The 21,821-nt window shown below is 41.0% G+C and overlaps 1 protein-coding gene across 2 annotated transcripts in view; it reads right to left on the reverse strand.

Moving 5' to 3' along the window:
• Positions 1 to 20,735, reverse strand: part of ZFAT (zinc finger and AT-hook domain containing) — a 145,130-nt gene extending 124,395 nt beyond the window's left edge. The window contains exon 1 of one of the 2 annotated variants that reach the window (XM_056330205.1): positions 20,501 to 20,735. Coding sequence is in view for 1 of the 2 variants with exons in the window: in XM_056330203.1 (XP_056186178.1) it covers positions 4,518 to 4,530 (13 nt within the window). In the remaining variant the exon portion in view is untranslated. Of the gene's footprint in view, positions 1 to 4,517; positions 4,680 to 20,500 lie in introns of those variants that run through there. The other variant, XM_056330203.1, reaches the window with a different exon arrangement.
• Between the last annotated feature and the right edge of the window lie 1,086 nt (positions 20,736 to 21,821).

Here is a 21,821-nt window from a genome sequence, read left to right on the forward strand (position 1 = left end):
CCAAAACTCCCATAAGGCTGCATTCTGTTCTACACCGATTTTCCTCTAAGTTAAAAGAGCCTTCACAATATTAAAAAATAATATTTCCAAAGCTTAACACTTAAAAAGAATTTAATTTAAACCAAAGTAATTTATTAAGTGTGTTTCACTGAGTCGTTGCATATTCTCCCAACACACCGATTCCAGTGTTGTGCATAGAAGTAATCCAAAATCAAAATTCAAAGGACTGCTGTGGTGCTCCTGCTGTTGTGAAAGTTTATTCTTTGTAATGAACGTGGAGGGTCTGAAACTGCTATCAGTAGTTTATTTTTTGTTTTAACCATATAATTCTGCCTTGATCATATTCATATAATACTTATATACCTTTTGTCGTTTATACTGGAGTATCTTCCTTTTACTAACAGGGATGAAAGCAGACTATGTACTCACATTTAGCAGCCTTTATCTCTTAAAAAAGGAAATAATTTTGCAGGTAAAAAGCTTTCTACTGCCAGATTATATGTAAATTTCAGCAATTTAAGGTTGCTTATTCTGGGGGGTTCTGTTTAGGCCTCCACAACTACTCATCAAAAGAATTATGCCAAGGAGTTTAAGAGTGAAGAAAAACTACCAAAGTCAAGATTTCCCAGTTACAGAAACCTAAGCACATCCAATTTTCAAATGTCGACTTCCTCCTGAAACATGCAAACTTGTTAGTAGTAAGTGAATTTCGTTATTACAGCAGTATGCCAAGATTAACGAGGAAGCTGCATGCAGTCACTATGGATACCGTGCTGACCTTCATTATTTTTGACAATAAATAGGTAAAAAGCCAGTGGTCACTTGCAACAAAGGCCTCTTCAGGCTGTTCCAAAACTGAAAATTCCTATTTTACATTGGAAAGAAATAGGCTATTTCATGCAGAGGTAGGCACATGGTATTTGACTAATTAGGCTGCTGAGCATTAAGTTGCAATGAACCATTTCTTACACTGCTTTTCTTTAACACTTCTTAAGGAATAATGAAGGTTACTACAATGTCACCTGCCCGAAGAGAACAAACTCCACAACCTCCTTTTGTTTTAACATGTAGATCACCACAGAACGGCCAATATACACAAGATTGAAGTCTGTTGTTGCTTTATCAAACTCACTGTCAACTATAAACACTTATACAGCATCTTAAAGTTATTAAGTTTGTATAAAAGGCGTTGAAAATTTCATTTCCAAATGTGGTGTTAAAAATGTAGAGGAATTACAGACCACTTTATACAACTACATACTTGAAAGATACTTCTATAAAAGTGCAATCAAAATTGAAGCCATGTATTTATTGAGATGCATCTTCAGCTATTTTCCCCAAACACTTTTTTTCAAACAAACGTAAGTAGATGGCATACTCCAGCTTTCATTAAAGGCACTGTCCTCTCATTTTTGTAAAGCTTAAAAGCTCTAAAAAAACCCAGCATCTGCTCTAATATCACAAACTGAAGAACATGGACTGCTGGCTTCTGTTAATGCCTTTAACTGTTTTTCTTAAGAACAGCAATAAAGACATTCTTTGAAATCCCCTCCTACCTCCACATGCAGAAAACACACAGAACAATGTAAACCTGAGGCTACACAAAGTCCTCCTGACACAAGAAATTTACCTATTCCTCATTTTCCAACAGCAATGTGTGATGCCTAGGAACTGTTCTTCAGCTGTCAAGACTACAGAATAACAAGAAAGGTTTAATATTAAAAAAGGGACACCATTATGATACCTTAAGTTTGCGTTCATTTACAATTTCTAAATGAAAGCCATGCAGGCCACAGAGATTTACTGCAATTTTCCCAAGCCTCAACCATTACTTTTTACCAGTCACACCGAACTTTTACTGCAGCTTCAATGAACACCTCAAGCAAGGAGTTCAATGAGACAGAAGGAAGGAGAAAGGAAGAAGGTGAGTAGGCAAGCAGGCAAAGAGAGCTTTCTTCTCTTCTCCTCACATCTGAAGACATCCTCACTCTACAGTCAGCACAACCGCTGTAACTCATTGAATTTGAAGCCTCAGTTGTCACACCAAAATTGTTAAACGTAAACAAAGTGAAAAGCCGCCTGTCTGTGTGTGCACACTCCTGTGCGTGTTTTGGAGTCAAGGCTTTGTCAACCCCTCCAGCTATCAGTCAGAGCAGTTTAGCCACAGATGTCTGACGCAAGCGAAAAAGTGACTACAACTGACAGAGGAAGACAGATGCTCCCTACTGCTGCTTTTTTTTTTCTGGGGTTTTTTTGGTGTTTTTTGGGGGTTTTTTTGTTTGTTTGTTTTTTAAGTCGGGCATAACAACAAGGAAATAGTTCAGAATTAAATACTAAATCCTAAATATAAAAAGGTATTCTTGAACTGCACACAGATTTAAAAAAAAGTAGGAAGAACTTCCATTGTGGAGTCAACAGTCAGCATTCACCAATTTTCTAGTAGTTAAATCTGGATTTAAAAATTCAGTAGTATACTACAGTGTAGACTGTTTAAAGACTAATCCTACATGAATTGATACGCGCTCAATATGCTCTTTGCCTACCTCCCACAAACTCCTCTTCTTAAGTATAAATCTAGGCAAAAAACCTAATATAAATGCAGACATTTGGTTTTAATAGTTTCTTCCCCTTTCTACCTTAAATATAAGTATTTTTTTCCCTTTTTTTTTTTTCTTCCCCTCCTTTCTCTGGCAGGGCAAGGGGGGTCAGGGAGGGGAGAACAACTGCTTTTCACTAGACAGTTTATTTCTAAACTAATGCTCAAAGAAATTCATCCAACTCTGAAGTATCAAGTGATTAAATTTTCACCATTTTTATACATTTTTAACTAGCCTTATAGTTCACAAGCATTTTTATTCCACTTTTTCAGGGATCACAAAGAATAAATTAAGCTATTTGCCCTGGGTCAAACAGTGCCTGAATCAGCATTACATTCTAAAGAACCATAGCTGCAGCTCATATGTAATCCAAACCACATCATCTCCAATGGCACTTGTATCATGCGATTCACATGTGTGTTGCTGCCTTGAATACTGATTGTATGTCATCGTGAGCTAACACCCAAAGAGAGTTCACTTCAGCACTAGAAGTTAACAATGCATGATAAATTATGATGAAGAAGTACTTAAGTAGTTTTAACACTGCATTTCCTGCATATTTTCAGGAAAGCACACGCTGCTTCTTTTGATCACTAATACATATGCAATATGTACATACACAACTAGCAATTTTGGTGCAAAAGTTAGAAAGATATTTTTTAAATTGCACCGTGAATTCTGAAACTGACAGAAAATGAATCTATCATTACCAATTGTAAAGAAAGAGAAGAAAGTGTCTTGATACTTTAAAAATGTATGGGAAAGCAGGAATGTAGAATGTTACTAACACAGCTGAGACCAAATTTAAGTGAGGGCTGGATGCATATGCCATACATACATAATTATTTCAGAAAAACAAACACCTGTAAGAATATTATTTTACAACAACAGACTTATCTGTCAAAAAGATCTAAAGGAGGACAAACTACAGAAAAAGGATGATGTGAGCCAAAATAAAGTTACAGTCCTGTTTCAAAAGTGCCCCACATCTGAGGCCACAAAGTTAGAAAAAAAAAAAAATCATAAAGTTAGTCTGCTATGGCCAAGAATGATGGCAGCAATTGCCACAGGTTTTGTATTCCTCAGGTTGAGGAACATAGCTGAGCCTCAAGAAACCATATATTTCTGTAATATCATCTTGACTCTCCATTAGGAGAGTTATTCAGTCAAATTAAGTCTTTACTTCCAGTAACTCGGGAAGTTCTGCAGTAATCAGTCATCTGCACAGTCACTACAGGTGGCAGGCATTGGCTAATTCAAGGCCATTTTGCTTTAATAATTACAAAAAAAAAATCAATCTACCACACTAAGAACTTAATGAACTGTCCTCATAAGAATCCCAACTAATAGCTTAACCTGCAATCAAGAACATAAAAAGGAGTATTAGCACCCTTACTTCTATTTCTTTTCCTCAGAACACACACATTCAGCAGTTTATATTGCTACATGATACATAGCAACATACACTGTTACTTTTGCTTTTTTTTTCAGTTTTGAACTTTTCTAGCACGATGGCTACAGCACAGTGCATTGTCCGTAAGAGAAACCTGAACAACTAGAACTAAAAACTTAGGAGAAACGTTAATAGCCTGAATGTATTAGGCCAGAACTCACATAAATATTCAATCTCTTTCCTTCTGTTTCCATAGAAGTATTCTTCCTTCAGATCTACAAGAAATTGATTATACAAACTCAATGGGTTTATAACATATAACTCGATATTGCTGTCCACAGTATAATTTTAGTTTCATAGTTTCAGCCATTTACCTTTCTCTTTTGAGTCCTTCTTATAGGAAAGGAATTTTTGCTTCATTCTCAGTAAAGAGCTATACTGGAAGTAGATTTGTTTAATTGGGGTAGAGTCTTGGCGATACTTAGTTACAAACTATTAAAACAAATCGCTAAATATTTCACAGCTACCTCTACATGACATGTCTCCATGTTATCCTGAAGGGTCTTCCAATTTGGGCCTATGGTCTGGCTTTTCTTCTTCCAAGGTAACCAATACCTCTAGTTCAAGACGACAAAGCTGTCTGAAGTGAGCTTTTTCTTTTTAAAGGCATCTTTAAGCACAGGATTCAGAAGATCCTCCAACCTGAAAAATACAAAGAAAGTTCACACTACTGAATATACAGTAACTGATCTGATCACTCTAAGAAAGCGGATGACAGAAGCAGGAAAGCAAAAAACAATCCTAATACTTGACAAGAAATAGAAACAAAGAATACGTTTAATAAACGTTCTTTGCATTAATATCAGAAGAGCTCTACCCATACAAAAGAAAACTAAATGCAAGCAGTTCAGTTTTTACTATTTCTAGTAGCAGGTTTCCTAAAACGTTGAAGCCCTCCATGCCTGCCTACTCAAATATGGCCAAGCATGAATGGGAAAACCTCCCTAAAAAGATCAAGAGCAAGAAAAGTTATACAAATACATCATTTGTTGACTAGGTTGTTGGGTTTTGGGTTTTTTTCCGTTGTTGGTTTTTTTTTTTGAGTGGGTATCAATTGAGTCTGGTGTAGCAGACAAATCAATGACACATTTAGCACACTCCACTTAATGACTTTTCACTCACATCTCCAATTATAATTCTCTGGTGATATTAGCTGCCAACAATAGTTCTCTGTAACACTGTGATGGAAACAAGTTGAGAACTGCAAGACAATATTCACATGCAAAGTCTTTTTGCTTACCTTTGCTGAACAAGGGCACATTTGGATAGTCTGCTAACATCAGCAGCCCAACAGTTAAGTCTACCCAGTGTTACAAGATTGCTGAAGCAGCTGGTAAGGGCCAGGGCACCAAGAGATCTACAGGCAACACAAAACAAATGTTCCCACTTTAAAGGTAATCCTGTGTGAACATATTCCAATCCTTGCAAACGAGTCCAGCTGCAAATAGGAGAAATCCTGGCATTCTCACACGTAATTTTGGTAATCAGTCTGGAGACTGTTATTGCAGCTTGTAGACTTTGGTGAAGTACAGTGTTGCAACAGTATTTTTCCCGTGCTGTATAAAGCGAGCTCAGCTCCTCCACTGCAATGAAATCTTGAAGGGTATCAGACTGAAGTATCAATTTTAACCTTGCTCCAAGAGCATATACAATTTTTTTTAATTACCTCAAAGTAAATAAGCTCAACATAGCAAGCATGCAAGTCACAAACACCACATGAAGTGCATGGCACTTCGTTTCACAAAGCCCCTTTGTCCTTATGCACAAGTTAAAAAAAAAGTTAATTATTTGTTTTGCAATAATACCCAAGAGACCCATTCTTTTAAACACACATTTGCAGCCTGCTTCCACAAAGGAAACAGTCCACACAGAAACAGCACACAGTTGTGGCATCCACTTCAACATCAACAATCTAAAAAATAAAACAAAACGCATACAACATAAAAAAACCACCAACAAACCACCTTTCCTCTATTCTCAGAATTAGTATCTGTATTTAAATTGTAGATTTCACCAACTTCTTTTCAGAAAATAATTTTCAGGATTTACTGACAGTAATTGGAAACAGACATAATGTGCTGCCAAAACAGCTCATTTTGAAAACATTGCTCCGTATTGTCAAATCAATCTTACATAGGATCTGACAAATATACTTAGAAAATTACTGCTGTCATAGCCTCCCTCTCAAACACCATCTCCTCTAGAATTAAGCCGCCTCCTCCAATAATTCATAACAGAACAAGAATTAAAGTACTTTCCTAGTCTGTAAATATGCCAGGAGTATATCTGACAAGTTTGAGTCATGTTTCCCTACTTGCAGCAAGATAAAATTTAGTTACTGGACTACGATAACAAGCAGCAATATTTTTTTTTTTTTGAGAAGATATAAGTGACTTGTAGCAGGAAATTTTTTACTAAATCATTAAAAATAATCTTTGATTTTCATACTGACTGTAAAAATTTTGCTGACCAACTACCAGATGCATTACTCTTCTTTTACTGTATTCTATACAGAATTACTAGTATCATCTGGGGAAAAAAAAAAAAGTATCATGGCATTCACAGAAGGTTCCTGACAAGCACAAAACCCACTCATGTCTGAGAGTCAGAGGAGGTACAGAGCACCTCCAACATCTGGAAGGCACACAGAACATACCCATTAGGAATTAATTTTTGAAGATGTGGAGAGTTTACAAAGATTTATCAAAGGCAGAATGTACTCAACCAACATCACATGAAGAGCTGGGGGCTTTGATGAAAGTTAAATGGCCCACATAATATACTTTGACTTCAGGACAGCTTTTGAGGCGGGCTCACCTGGGAGCTGCAAAGCCCCAGCTCAATGAACAGAAGAAAGAAAACCGGCTGCATCTCTGGCTCACGCGGCTACAGCCCACGGCCAAACGTCCAGCTGCAAGCTGCCAAGGGAGGACCCCAGAGGCCACCACAGGGCTCCAAACACACGCATCGGCAACCGGGAAGACGACGCAGAGTGCACCCTCAGCAAACCCCCAGGCGAGAGCCAAGTGTAAGGGGGCAGGCAGAGAAAAAGAGGGGCTGACACAGTGACCGGCAGCGCGGCTGTCAAAAGGCACAGACCACGACAAACCCGAGAAGAGGGCCAAAAGAAACCTCATCGGGTTCAAGAAGGAAAAGCGCAAAGCTCTGCAGCCAGGGCAGAAGAGCCCCAAGCGTCAGCACAGGCTGGGGAGAGCTGGCAGAGGAACAGCACTGCTGGAAAGGGGCCAGGGGCTGGGGCAGAAGCAGCTGAAATGGGAGCCAGCACCTTGCTGCAGAGCAGGCAAACCGCAGGGAGGGCTGCGGGTAAGGGGTGGTATCCCTTCTTTGCCTGCTCCTGCCAAGGCCGCCCTGCAGACACCGGCTGCTCCTGCTGAGGACCCTCCCTTCAACGGGTGCTGAGGAAACAAGGAGGGTCCAGCCCTGGCTACCAAGGTGGTCAGGGGCCTCAAGGGCATCCCCCACAGGGACAGCTGGAGGCAGACAGGCCTGTCTGCTCTGGCAAAGAGAAGGTTGGGACCAGGTAAGAGCTGTCTACAGCTACCAAGATGGGAACTAGGCAGTTGAGACAAACTCTTTCAGCACAAGCAGACAGGATAGGAAAGAGCAAGGGCCACAAAAGGCCCCTTGGTGAAGGGGAAACCTAGAAGGATTATAACATCAGATTAATGACCTTTTTGGGTACTGTTGGCCCAGTGAACTTTGAACTATCTCATTCTGTCACTGAGTTTCAAAATAAGAATGAGAGATACTCAATTTAATCAGTAAGACTGGTAGCTAAAATGAACTCTCTTCCTTGTATTCACTGTTGGGTTTTTTTTCCCCACACCTTTTGGCTAACTGATCAATGTATTCATCTAAAAAAATACCCCCAACAACAAAACCACACCCATATTAGCGGGCAGTTTATTGCAAGAGGAGATCTGCAAAACAGAACCAGTTCATGCTGAAGACAGTATTCAAACTCCATATATTCCAGGGGACCTCACTTCAGAAATACCTCTAGTACTACTTATGTTCTAAACAGCGTTAAACCAAACATTTTAGCCAAGTCCAGAAGCACACCTTTCAATTTTGTTTCATCCAAAAGAAGCTGATTTGTATGTTCAGCAGGACCAGCAGAAAAGAATGCCATCTTCCAGCCTACAGCGATAGGTATTTCTGGAGATGATAATGCACAGCTATTCTGGAGTTAATCCTGAAGCAATTTTTATTAGCTGTGTTTTAAGCCACAGCAACTAAACACTTCTATTTTATGCATGCCTGCAAAATACAGAGTAATGCATGAATGCAACAATTACATGCAGCTGAGACCTTCATCACACCCTCAAATAGAAAACAACTGCGCAATAAGAACATGATTTAGTGCAATTTAGTACTGCTTTACACGAAGAGAATACTCACGCCACAGAGCCTGGCTGCTGGTGCACTTTCAGAATGGTTTAAATAGAACATGGTAAGCACACTGTGGCAGAAGAGTTGTCCTGTTCTCTCTGTCTTCCAGCTGAGGGACTCCTGCTTCTTCCACTGCTACAGCTATTTTATAATTTCATGATGCAAGTTACTTGGACCAGCACCGCTACTACCTGCGAACTAATCCAGGGGGTGGTGGAGGGGTGGGGATTAAAAAAAAAGCAGAAACCTAATACTTTTTTCTATAGCAGGTAGCTGATCTTAGTCACTGGATGGCAGTACAACCCTTAGCACCAACAGGAAGAAGTTACTGTATAGGGCAGGATGCCTGTTTTGCTGGCAATGCGGTGTGGCAAATTGTTTAACCACAACAGGAACATTTCCCCATCCCTGCCCTCCACCCCCCACCCCCCAAAAAAGAAAAAAGGATAGCAATGTTTAGGACCTCTGGTATCAACACTAAGTGGGGAACAGTAACACGAGTGAGCTGCATCTCTCAAAAACACAGTAAACAACAAAAAAAATTATTTTGGCAAAATCATACTCTTCAAGTAGTATTAACTTTATAACCATTTAGATGTAGCTTCAATACTTCCACGCCTTGCAACACAAAACAGAAATTTGAAAAAAAAAAAAATCAATAGATGAACACCAAGTTGCCTTTCACACCCTGCATCAAAGTTTACCCCAACTGCAACTCTAAAAACTGTTATTTGATATTTTTTGTTAACATGGAGCTCTTTCCACAGACTTCTATGCCGAGCAGTCTGCAGACTCCACCTCCACAGAAATCAGCTGAGCAGGACTTACAAGGCAATCACTCTTCCTAAATGCTAAGACTCAGAAGTCTGTCTTACATTACTAACACTTCACCTGCTCATACGTGGACTGATTAGTGGTACATGGACTGACCTTGAAGAGGCAAAGACAAACCAAAAGAATGTAAGAATAAGCAAAAATATTTCTGAGTATTCACAAGCATCTAAAGCACCCACGGCAAAACCTCCCCAAAGAACTTGGCAGTATGATACACTTCTGAATACTAATATTCTTCAAAAATATATGTGAAAAAGTCTAAACAGGGATGTGGTTCAATCCTCCTTTGGCAGCTGGCCAGCTACTAACATGTGGACATTAGTTACTTCATTAGGTCAAGGGTACAGCTCTGCAGGAAAGTTTACTTGAGAGACAAGTCAAGCCCAAGAGTGGAGCTCTCACACAAAAGCATCATTGTCAGTAGTTTCTACCTTATAAAATCAAATTTAAGTTGAACTTTACTAAAGCCTAAAATCAAGTATCATTAAAGCCAGGTATCTCCCCAGAACAAATAAGCCAAAGAAAAAAATGTAAAGCTGCCCACTTCATTTGACCACATTTTCATATGAAAAATAACGTTTACAAAAATAAAAAGTAAGCAAATACATGGTTCTTCATAAGAATCCTCCTATAGTCAGTTCATAAACCAGACATTCCCTGAAAGGGGTTTGAAGAGCAAGGGTGCTACACAGTCCTTAAGACTTACTTTATCTGTTGAAAGTGCTGAAAAGTATCTTCATTCTGCTTTCCACATCTATTTCAATTGCTTTTTTATAAGCCAAAGAAACCAGAGTATGTAACTGAAGAAAACTCTCAAGATGTTGGGAGACTGACTCAACTTGTAAATCAGCTATTTTCCTCAAAGTCTTCTAAGTTGTTCACCTGCAAGTACGGGACAAATTACTGAAAGCACTTTTTACAGAAATCCACTACTTCTATTGTGACCAACTGCAGATTTTCAGTTGGTTTTGCAGAACTGCTGTATCTCAAGCAGAGGTCAGTGGAAGCCAGATTAACTCAACAAAAATCCTGTAAAAACATCAAGAAATTCGTCTAAGGAATCAGTTCAACTAAAAAAAAAAATAATAAACCAACCAATTTCATGTGCAGTTTGCAATCTTCTTTCCATGTGAAGAGTTAAAATGTAACTGATACTAGAATAATAACCATCAGCTATAGCATTTCTAGAACAAATGTTTTCTGTGAAAATAGTTAAATAAAAGTTAACCTGTACCAATGAAGGTATGCTTAAGGAAATGCTGCAAATACAGTGACTGGAGGCCTGTATAACTCCAGCACCAACAACAGACCAAAACGCTCCGTCCCTCCACAAAGCCACAAGAAGTCAGCTGCCTTAGGCTCTTGCACTTAATGCAAGAGAGAGAGAGTATCATAGTTGACAATATTTGTCAAGCTCTGTATGCAAATGTAATCTCACATTTAATCTTTTCAATTCCAGTTTAACCACAATACTACTTCACAGCAGAACTCTTCAAACTAATTAAAGCAGCAGCTTACGACGGGAAACACTGCAGTTATCAATAACCTGTACACCACACTGCTTCAGTCTCCAATGATCTGAAAGTCCTACCTGTGCAAAGATTAACCCGATAACTAAAATTACTTCTTGATTTTACAGGGGGTGAAGAAATGACTGAGGCAGACAGCACACAGTTCAAGTTAACAGCATATTATAAATTGCCTGAACTTATAAAGAAAATTCTGCAGTAGTAGACATGTAGTGCACTAGTAAGTTGACAGGAAACCAGTATTCACCCTTTCATTTAAAGCAGGTGATATAAAACATTTCCCTTTTCACACACACAAAAAAATTACTGATTAACAGTCTTTGAGAATTGCAGCACAGGTTTAGTTTTATTGGGATGCCTGATATTCTTAGGAGAAATTTAGAAGTAATTCTACACATAACAGCAATTCAAGCTGTGTAACTAAGGTCTTGTTTCTTCATTTACTTACAAGCAATAAGTCAGATATCACTAACTACAACAATAAGGAACTTCACTGAAATTTTTATTGTATAAGAAAGAGCAACAAATAAACCAGTACTTCTCCCTGATATTGTGTTATGCAGCTTCACATTAACTTACAGAATCACAGCTTCAATCAGTTTCTTAGAACCAAGGAATGTTTAAGTACATAAACTCATTTTGCTTTCCTGAGATTGTACTGCTTCTAGTTAATATTTGGCATAAACTGACTTTTAATTGAACCACCAGCTTAGAAGTTCCTGATCAAACTACTGTGTTTATCAAGACAAGTCATTTAGTCACCATATTCAAAGCAAAAAAACCTCATTGTAAAATTTTGATCAGGCTTGTGAACTGAAAGCAGTCATACAGGCTGAAATCAAATGAAAAAAGACCACAAAATCATGCCCAATCACATAATATCCGAGTATATCAACTACTACATTTATTTTGGAATTAAAAATAAAAGCACTGGATCAGATGCAACAACTCATTTTTCAAGTTAGAGTAACTGAAAAAAAAAAAAAGAGGAGGGAAAAGTCAAAATAGACATGTATATTTTAAGCAAACAAAATATCACAGGTTTCCTTGCTAAAGAATCTGTCTTATACCACAGCTGGTTCAAGTTCTGAACACAGCAAACTGTTTAGCGTTACAGTTCTCTTTTCTGCTACAAAGCCTAGAGATACAGCATACCAATCTCCATAAAGCTCTAGAAGTCACCTTATCTTTCCTTGGTATTTCCTTGAAACACTCCCTTGATATATTCAGAACAATGAGGGACAGGCTGCAGAAGAACTAGCTTCCCTGATACCAGAACATCCTGAATGCTCCAGTGACCTGAAAGTGCCTGATCCTGTCAGCAGACACCTTAGCTATCCACAGCAAAGGGCTGCGTGAAAACGATGATGTCCTTGACCTACAGGGAGACGGGAGAGTTAGGCTCAAAGAACCACCGTCAAGAAAAACATCCTTGGAAACACTGCCTTTGTCTTACTGAGATGAAGTCTACGTATGTCAAATTAATATTAAAAATTAGCTGTAGTATATCTTGTCTTAACCCAATTTGATAGAACAAAATGTTTACTTACCCTTCTAGAAGTGAATACAATATTGACTACTCTTAAGTTTTACTAATTAAGTTTACCGAACAATAATTTAAGATAAGCAAAATCTCCAAAAGCAGCAGAATGAGGGGCAATAATGAAAAAGAGTATTTATTTATAAGCACGAGCCATACGTAATCATTTAGTTACAAAGTTTATCAGCAGCACTAACAATATTGTCACGTGTGTTCTCTATAAAAAAGCTAAAGATATCCTCAAAAACCACCAGGTTAACAATACACATTATACTAAGCATGTAAGTATGTGGTAAGAATGCATGTTAAAGTAACGATGCATGTCAAGTATGAACCTGTCAGCCAAAAGACTGAATATGGACGAAAGGAAAAAAACCAGCATTTAAACACAAAGGTGCCTATCTCCAGAAGAGCCAGGAACACCACACAGCTTTCGTGCTCCCAGCCAGAGCACTAGTAAGGATTAGTCAAAAGAAAGATGTGATGGACAACACACAGTAATTTTAATTTAAATTTAAATACTTAAAGCTAACACTGATGTGAGACTATTGCTATGAGTACTGACCTTCCAGGTCCAACAGCTGAGACATACCTTAGAAATTCTAAGTAACAGCAGCTGAACAGCTAGACAAGTTACTCTTTGCTTAAACCAGAACAGAGTTTTCAGCCTGTTCTACTTTCACCCTTTTATTTCCAATTTTTATCTTACAAAATAACTCTGCCCTCTATTTTCTTATTCTGTGTGTCTGGTACTAAGGACATGGGGAAAAGAGACAGTCTGGTGAAGGTTAAAAAAAGAAAAAATACTGTGCCAGCAGCCCCAAGCATTCTGCACCCTGGGATATATGCTTAGGAAGCTCACGCACTATGGAGCATTTTCTGCCAAGCTGCAGAGGGTCAGCAGGGCATCTTCTGTTGCCAAGCATCAGCTTTGGGAAATAGTACTTTCCAGAAGGTACAAATCTGAGCCTTTTCTGTAGGTTACCAACAGTACACGTACCTCAGCACTCTCCCAAAACTGCAAACTCACATTGCAATTTCTGCATATACCAAAGTACTCCGTTAGCGCACTGAACACACCAAATGATGAACTGAGTTTGAGGTAACGCACAGAGAAACGCTCAGTCCTCAGGAACACTTAGAAACACTCTGAACATCAGAAGAATGAAACCCCTGCATTATGCTGGAACTGCAGAGAAAACAATGAAGTGAATGAAGGAAGAAAGTCCTCTGGGACTCATCTGGCATTTTGATTTATTATACTTACGTTAAGCCTCCAATGTTCATTCTCCCCACAGCTCTGACACGGCAAAAGATTTGTTTTGGAGTAACATTTTATTGCTATATTCTTTACATAAAATGCCCAGGTTCTTACAAATTCTATGTTAGCTATCCAAGTGGTATTAGTAGTGTTGATTCAGTGTGAAACAAGAATTAAGCAGCCTTTTAGCAGTTTAGCTTCCTCATTCCCACAGGATTCAATATGCCCTCGGACATGAAACAATCTTATCTAGGGCAATTCCTGTGAATATTTTAATCTTTTTTCCTTTATCTTTCTAACCTTCATTTCTGCGGAAATATAGACCCAATTGCCTCAACCTTCCTGTTAAAATTCTTCACTGGTGGTGTTAAGACCAAAGCATCCTTAGACGACAGTATACAAGGAGCAACTTAGTATTACCAATGGGTAACTTCAGGCACAGAAAACCCATACTAAATAAATTTTAAACTGCAAGGTGGATTGCACTTCTCAGTAAGTGCCAGCTCAAAGAAATGCCTCTTTATTGGGTAGTGGGACATTCTCCAGTTAGATCAGTTCACTGCTGTTTTAACTTACAGAACTTGCAAAGAAAAAAAAAAAAGCAGGAACATTTTGAAACAGACACAAACAGCAAAGATTGTGATTGGTATTGTATTGACGAAGTCAGCAACAGGCTGATCAATAGGATCCCAATTACACTCTTCTACGTGTATGCTTTATTACATTGTAAATTGATGTTATAAACTTTTTTAAGCAAGAATCAGTGGGGAAGAAGTTTTTCTGTTTGTCTTTTATTTTTGAGGGTTTTTTTGTACAACTCTTAGCATTGTTCTAGGTGTTACGGGATCAACTTCATCAGTACAACCATCCCTTTGCTCTTCTTTACCTTCATCATTCCAACAGCACCTCCAAACAACAATCTCAAAAAGATCACCGTGCCAGGCTAAAAGTTTTCAAACAAGCTAGATAGATTATGTTAACAAATTACCACAAACATATCTTGCTACCTTCCAGACCATTTCATAAATAAATAAATCTGTTACACAGCACATCCATATTTTCCAGGCACTAAGATGTTAGATCATGCTAATATTATTCTATATGATGCCAAAGATAGAGCTGAATAAACTTGCAGGTGAAGTCTATAGAACTGAGCAGGTTTTTTTAAGGTTTTCCAGTCCAGATAGTTCTGAAAGCACTGACCTTTCTACTTACCCAGAAGCTCTCTCTGACAATGGCAGGCATGCTTTTACCATTATATATGCTTCCAGCTACAAGATTTTTACCTCTGTTCCATGTATCACAACAGGAAAAATCCCCATCACGTTTAATTAAACCAAAAATGCAAGCACCATGCAAGGAGTACACTCACTCACACAGTCTATTCAGCTTGCTCTCAATCTGATTATTCACCTGTTTTGTACTGACTGCCATCTGCCCATTCTTCCTCCTGTCTGTCTCTGACACAGACTTTGTACCATCTCATAAGCCTTCTTTTTTTTAGCACTTTCCTGCACACTTCTTCCAGGTCACCCATACCTACAGTGAAAAAACCTAATTGCAAGATTGCTTCCTGAGGCTCCCCAGTCACTACATTTCAAATCAACTCCAATGGAGAGAAGGTTTTACCAGGTAACACTTTGAAACCCTATATACTCATTTCCTGGTTTTTAAGTATGTTTATATACAGAAAATATCAATTCAGATAAATCATATGTATCAAATACGAATCTAAATATATGTACATACATATTTAAGACAGGAAGCAGATTCAAGACCAAGTCAGCCACTACTTATGCTTATTTTCCCATTTAAATTGCAGCATGAGCACCAATCACAAGCATGCAGGTGTTTTTTGTTTTAGGCAAATAATCCACTGCTTCATAGAACTTGACAGTTGTCTCCATTAACTCTATGGCTGTTACAGCCAAGTCTTATCATGTGTTGAAAAGGATGCTGGGATTAATTATGTAGTTCCAATCTGGCCATTTTATTAGTATCAGGAATGTTCATTTCCTAAGTTGTACATGACAGTAGCTTAAAACTCCATCTGGCTTTTTTGATTTACACCAGGAACTTCCATGCTAAGAGTTCATGAATACGTTAACTGCACTGTTTTTTTCCTCTCCTCAAGAAAAAGAAAGTTTTCAACAAAACACTGAAGTACAAACAAAACCTGTAAATGTCCATTAACATTTGGAAATTCAGGAAGTAACAATGAAAGATTCTATGGTTCTTCACATAAGCAGGGTTTGTTTGAAAAAAAAGGAAAAATAAATCCAAAAGAGCCTTCACTTAATACTTTGCCACTGACCTTTAGACCTGACACCCACTGCATCCTGTGGGAAACTTCTTTCAAGAGCCAACTTTCTTATAAATCTTTTAGCAGATCTAAGCATCCAGACTACATTTTACATGCCTACATGTACAGAAGTAAAAGGCTATTGAATAATGACAGCACCTACATGGACTTTTCATATTCATGTAAGTATCTGTCAAGCAATAAAATACAATGTAAGGGAATCCTGGATGTGTTACATGCAGGTGCTTTTGAAGTAATTTCTTTTAACCCGTGTTTACCCTTACAGCTTCTACAAGTTTCTAAAAAATGCATGTAACTGCATTGCTGTCTGTCTTCCTGCATATGGTTTTGAAACAGATTTGCATAGCCTCCAAAAATAACAAAAGCACTAGAAAAAGCCCGTGCATTCCTAGATTTGTGTGATAAAAGCAATAGTGATAATTCAATTCCCTACTCAGAATGAAAATTCAAGTCCCTCTTACATGTTTTGCCAATAAATTTCCTTAAACTCTGCAAGAGCATCTCACTTAAAGGAATTTGTTTGGCTTTCAAGTGTCAAAGCACTGCACCTGTTCCTTTTCAGATAAGCAGTCTCCTTGTCAAGTCTCATATTCTTCGTTTTTCCACCACAATGAGAAATTGTTTCGTGCATGATGGAACAGATCACTTGTGGAAAGTCACAGGGAAGATATCTTTGTTACTTCCATGGGCCACACCAGGACTCCTCTCCTGGTGTGGTTCTCCTCCACATCAACCCTTCTCCCCTTCTGTATATGGTTCCACTGCAGTTACATCTCCTGTACAGTCATGAACACTGATGTAGTGCAGTTGTGTACATAAGGAAACTTTCCAGTCGTTCAAAACAAGCCACGGAGCCACACAAGGACAACCGCATTCACCAAGACAAGCAAGCAGGAATTTGGCTCCATCACACTGCTAGAGCACTAACAAAAGAGACTATTATATTTAAGACACACTTCTGTGGGGTTTTTTTTGTTTGGGGTTTTTTTTTTTTTTTAAATGAAATGATACTGTTCAAAGAAGGCGCCCAACTTAACTTCGAATGAAACTACAAACACTGAGTTACTGCCGGATTTTATGCCGGCAAGTTTCAGCTAGATTTAGCAAGCAAGAAAAATAGAAGGAATGTTTGGTTTTGAGAGCTTAGAACGGAGGGTTTGCTTCAACTTCACCCATCAAGTGTCAGTATCTTCATTATGCATGGCTAAATGCTAACTACAAAAAGAACTTTGAAGCATCAGTACCTGAAGGCGCAATTTCTCTCAAAGCCTTTGTAATGACAAGTGCACAGTAATAGTATATAAAAGCCTTTACTTTCCAGTCTTGGTATTATTGAGGCTTCTGTTGAAACTTTAGCTCTTTGGTTTTTTTATGGCTGTTTTAACACCAGTCATCACAACTGCATTAGTGGTCCATCTATGTATGACACAGATCAAGGCTTCTGTCCAGTAAAGCCTCTCTCTCACAGTTATCTCCACAGCCACATTACTTCACAGTGGTTACAGCTCCCATTACCAAAAGGAGCAGGGGAATGAGCTGTGTCTCACTCCAAGCGATGCCTCTGATGTTTCCTAGGAGGACAGTATTATGCTCCTGGCATAGATCTCTTCAGCATGCTCAGAAGAAATTTGCACATAGACATTTGAGACAACAAGCAGCTAGTAACTATTCAGCTCTCAAAACCTACAGTAAGATAATACCAATGAATTTTCATGCATGAGAACAGCAGGACAGGATGTACAGCACAAGCTTACATAAGTCACAAGGCACTGCTGGGAACCAACAGAAGTGAACAACATAAATGGCTCAGGAAAATGCTGATGTCACTCGTATACATTTGAGTTGTGCTAGCCAAGTTTCTCTGATTCAAAACTTGGCCTTTCTAGCTGTCTGTAAAACCTCACTTTGCTCTGTTACACTGAGACCTTGAAAAAGAACTTGTTTTCAAAACTCCACATTTCTTCCCAATATTAAGATGAGTGATAAAATATAAAGTCCAAGACTACTCTAGATTTACTGTAGCACTTATAAGCAAGAATCTAAAGGAAAACAAGATGTAATGGAGAACTGGAAAAAGCATGTAATTATGTACACAAATACTTGTTCCTAATACTTACTGACAAAATAGTTCAAGCACAACTTATCCGTTTTTAAAATATGACCTCTGCAAACCTACTAAGGTCAATGAGATTTACAGTAGTTACTCAGTGAGCCCTGCTTGCATAAATTAAAGATGCCCAAGGGTAGCTATGAAACTAGGTATTTGACTTTTCCAGGGCACCTACATATTACGAACTAACAATGAATTGCCATTTTACTAAAGCAGCTTTCAGGTTTTTTAAGAAAAAAACCACCAACCCAAACAACCCCAACTGTGTTGGTACTCACCTCCTCCTCAACACATAAAAGCTCTCCTATTTAATGTTAAAACTGATTATGGAAGGTTCATGTTAACTTGAATACACAAGTGAGAAACCGTAGATCAAATTACTTTCAAAAAGCCCCTACGATATCAGTCAAATAGTGCTTCTTCCTGGTGTATCCTTCTACAACAGACTGGGGGGGCAGGGGGGAAGAGACAAGTAATCCAGCTGCACAAGTTAGTATAAAGCAAAATTGTAAAGAGGGAAAACTTAGCTCACTCGGGTCCGTATTAAAGGCAGCAGCAGCTCCCAGCTCTGCACTTGGCTGCTTTCACCTGTTATTGCAGTGGCTGCACACCACTTCAGAGCAGTGTGTGAACAACAGGTTAACTCCCTCACAGTTCTAGGATTCCTGTATTGAAGTTTTTGCCTGTGGCATCCTGAACACATTTGATTTTCTATAGAGGGCATTATATAAAGTAAGAGGGAAAATACTGTTCCTAAACTTGAACTGCTCAGTTTATCTTTCATCACACACGTAAGAACTTACTGTCACTCCCTTTGTTATTTTCTTGCAGATACCGAGGCACCCTGAGATAGCATCAAGTTAACACAACTACCCCAACCCTGGCAAGTTCCACTGAATTATATCACAGTAAAGTTACAAACCAACACCAGAACTAATTTCTTCATCATATCAAGTACATCAGAATACCTCTCTTCCAGCTCCCTATGAAAACACCAAATCTAACACCATGTAGCTCAGAGATACCAACTATCAGATAATCAGCCACATTAGAAATTCACAAGGTTTCCTTAGCAGTGGAAGACGACACCATCTTTGTTCTAGGCAAACAGGAGTGAAAACACACCCACAAACTACTTGCACTGTGGAATGGCAGCTCTTGGAAAGCATATTAGCGCACTCTTCATAAAAATATGTAGTGTAAGATGGCCACAGCACAGATCATGCGATATCATAGATTATTAAACATCTTTTTAAGCAAATGCCGATTTCTATCAAAGTGTAGCCACAACAGAAAAATTCTGCAAGCAAAACACTTGTGTCCTGCCTACAGCCACTATGCTTCTATAACAGAAATAACATCACTATCTACCTGTTATTACCACAGCAGATAAGCATTTCACAGTCATTACTATATTTATTCAGTATGTTTTTGAAAAGCACCACTATTCCTGATTCATAAGCAAACAGAGGGCTGATGCAGACAGACCGCTCCAAGGTCATAGATAAGTCTGTAGTAAAGTAAGAAACTTCATCTGGTTTTGCCTTCATGCAACTAATACTTTCTATTAATGAGTCATTGCTGCTTCTCTAAATTATTCTGTGAACATGAAGAGACAACAGACTGCCTGTGGCATTCCAACTCTACATGCTAACAGCAGCTTCACTCCAGGGTTTTAAAAAGAAGAAGAAAAAAAATCACGCCAAAGGGCCTTGGTCTATACTATCACAGAATCTCGCTTCAGCACTGTGCTGCTGTGGGGAAAAAACAGGATATACAGGAGATATGTATATATATTATTAAGCAGTCTGCCTTGTTTGTGATCCAACTCTCTCACTAGGGAAACAAAAACCAGTTCCCGAAGTTTTACTCCCTCATGCTACAGACCACCGGGCAAGGGCAAAGTGCAGGGAAGAAGGGACAGTCAACCCGGGAGACAAGTTATGCAAAGCTGGGGCCAGGGCGGGGGGCAGAGGTCCTACAGCCCACGGGGGGGGCGGGGGGGGGGGGGGGGGGAAGCAGCACATTTTTTTATTCCCAGGTCAACGAGGTCACAGCATGGTGCGGAGGGAGCACAGCCCCCAAGGGCGGGACAGGGACCCCCGGCGGGCGGGGGGAGCATGGTGGCGGGTGCGGAGCTCCTCTCCCTCCCCACAAGAGCTCCGTTCCACCCCGCAAAGTGCAGGGGGCGGGGAGCCCCCTCCTCAGACTCACCGCCACCGCCGGGGGACGGCGAGCTGCAAACTGCCCCCCACCCCGCCGCGCCGCCCAGAGCTCCCCTCCGCCCCTCGGCACAGTAAGGGCGCTCCCACCGCCCCCCTCCCCGCGCACCACGGTGGCCAGCACGACCCCGGCCCCCCCGCGCCCCGTTGGCCTCCTGAGGCCGCGGTCCGGCCCCCGCCCCAGCCCGCCTCCGCAGCGGGGCGCCGCTCCCCCGTACCTGTGAGGGGAGGCGGCGGGGGGCGGCCGGCTCCGCCGCGGGGACCGGCGGGGCTGCCCTCACCGGGGCTACCTCGCCCGGCCCGCTCACAACCCCCCGCTGGCGGTCGCCGCCCTCCCTCGGCCGGCGGGTCCCGCGAAGCCGGCCGGGTCGATTCGGCCTCGGCTGGGCCCGGGCCCCGGCGTCGGGCCCGGCCCCGGCGTCGGCCGTGTCTCCTCCTCGCCTTTAGTTTGACCTTTTCCGTGTCTCCGCTCCCTGTCCCCGACACACTTTGACGTCACTCCCATGGCAACCAATCCCCGCCCCCTTCCACCCCGCGCGCTACCCGCCCGCCCCCGCCCTGCGCCCCCGCCCCCTCCCCCTCCCCCTCGCCGCGCCTCTCTCCCCGGACGTGCGCACGCGCTCCCGGGAGAGGCGGGGCCGCCTCCCGCGTGGCCAATGATCGGGCGCCGAGGCGCTTCCACCCCGCCCTCGGCGGCGCGCGCCCTGAGCGTGTGGAGCGCGCCGTGCGCGCGTGGGGGGGCTGTGCGCGGGGTGCGTGGCGTGTATGGTGCATGGGGTGCATGGGGTACGCGGAGCGCATGGTGTGTGTGGTGCACCAGGTGCATGGCATGCTGGTGCATGGTGTCTCTGGTGCATGGGGTGCGGGGGGTACAGTGGAAAGATAACGGTGAAAGAGCGAGGACATGTTGCTGCACACTCCTCAGTGGAGCGAATCCTTCCCTCCCCTCCAGAGGAAGAAAGGGAGGAAGGAAATCTTAAAACATGAATTTAAACGCTGCCTTTTATCTGCATGCACATAGACATAAGCCAGGCTTGTGATGTCACAGTTTGCCTGCTCCTTTCCATCTCTTCCTTACAGAATCGCAGAATGGTTTGGGTTGGAAGGGACCTTAAAGACCATCTAGTTCCAACCCCCTGCCATGGGCAGGGACACCTTCCACCAGACCAGGCTGCTCCCAGCCCCGTCCAGCCTGGCCTTGAGCACTGCCAGGGATGGGGCACCCACAGCTGCTCTGGGCAGCCTGGGCCAGTGTCTCACCACCCTCACAGTAAAGAATTTCTTCCTTATATTTAATCTAAATCTACCTCTTCCAGTTTAAAACCATTCCCCCTTGTCCTACATGCCCTTGTATACAGTCCCTCTCCAGCTTTCTTGTGGGCCCCCTTCAGGTACTGGGAGCTGCTCTAAGGTCTCCCCCAAGCCTTCTCCAGGCTGAGCCACCCCAGCTCTCTCAGCCTGTCTTCACAGGAGAGGGGCTCCAGCCCTCTGATCATCTTCATGGCCCTTCTCTGAACTCGCTCCAACAGGTCCATGTAC

The sequence above is a fragment of the Falco biarmicus genome, chromosome 3 (genome assembly GCF_023638135.1).
Source record: "Falco biarmicus isolate bFalBia1 chromosome 3, bFalBia1.pri, whole genome shotgun sequence".
Lineage (NCBI taxonomy): Eukaryota > Metazoa > Chordata > Aves > Falconiformes > Falconidae > Falco > Falco biarmicus.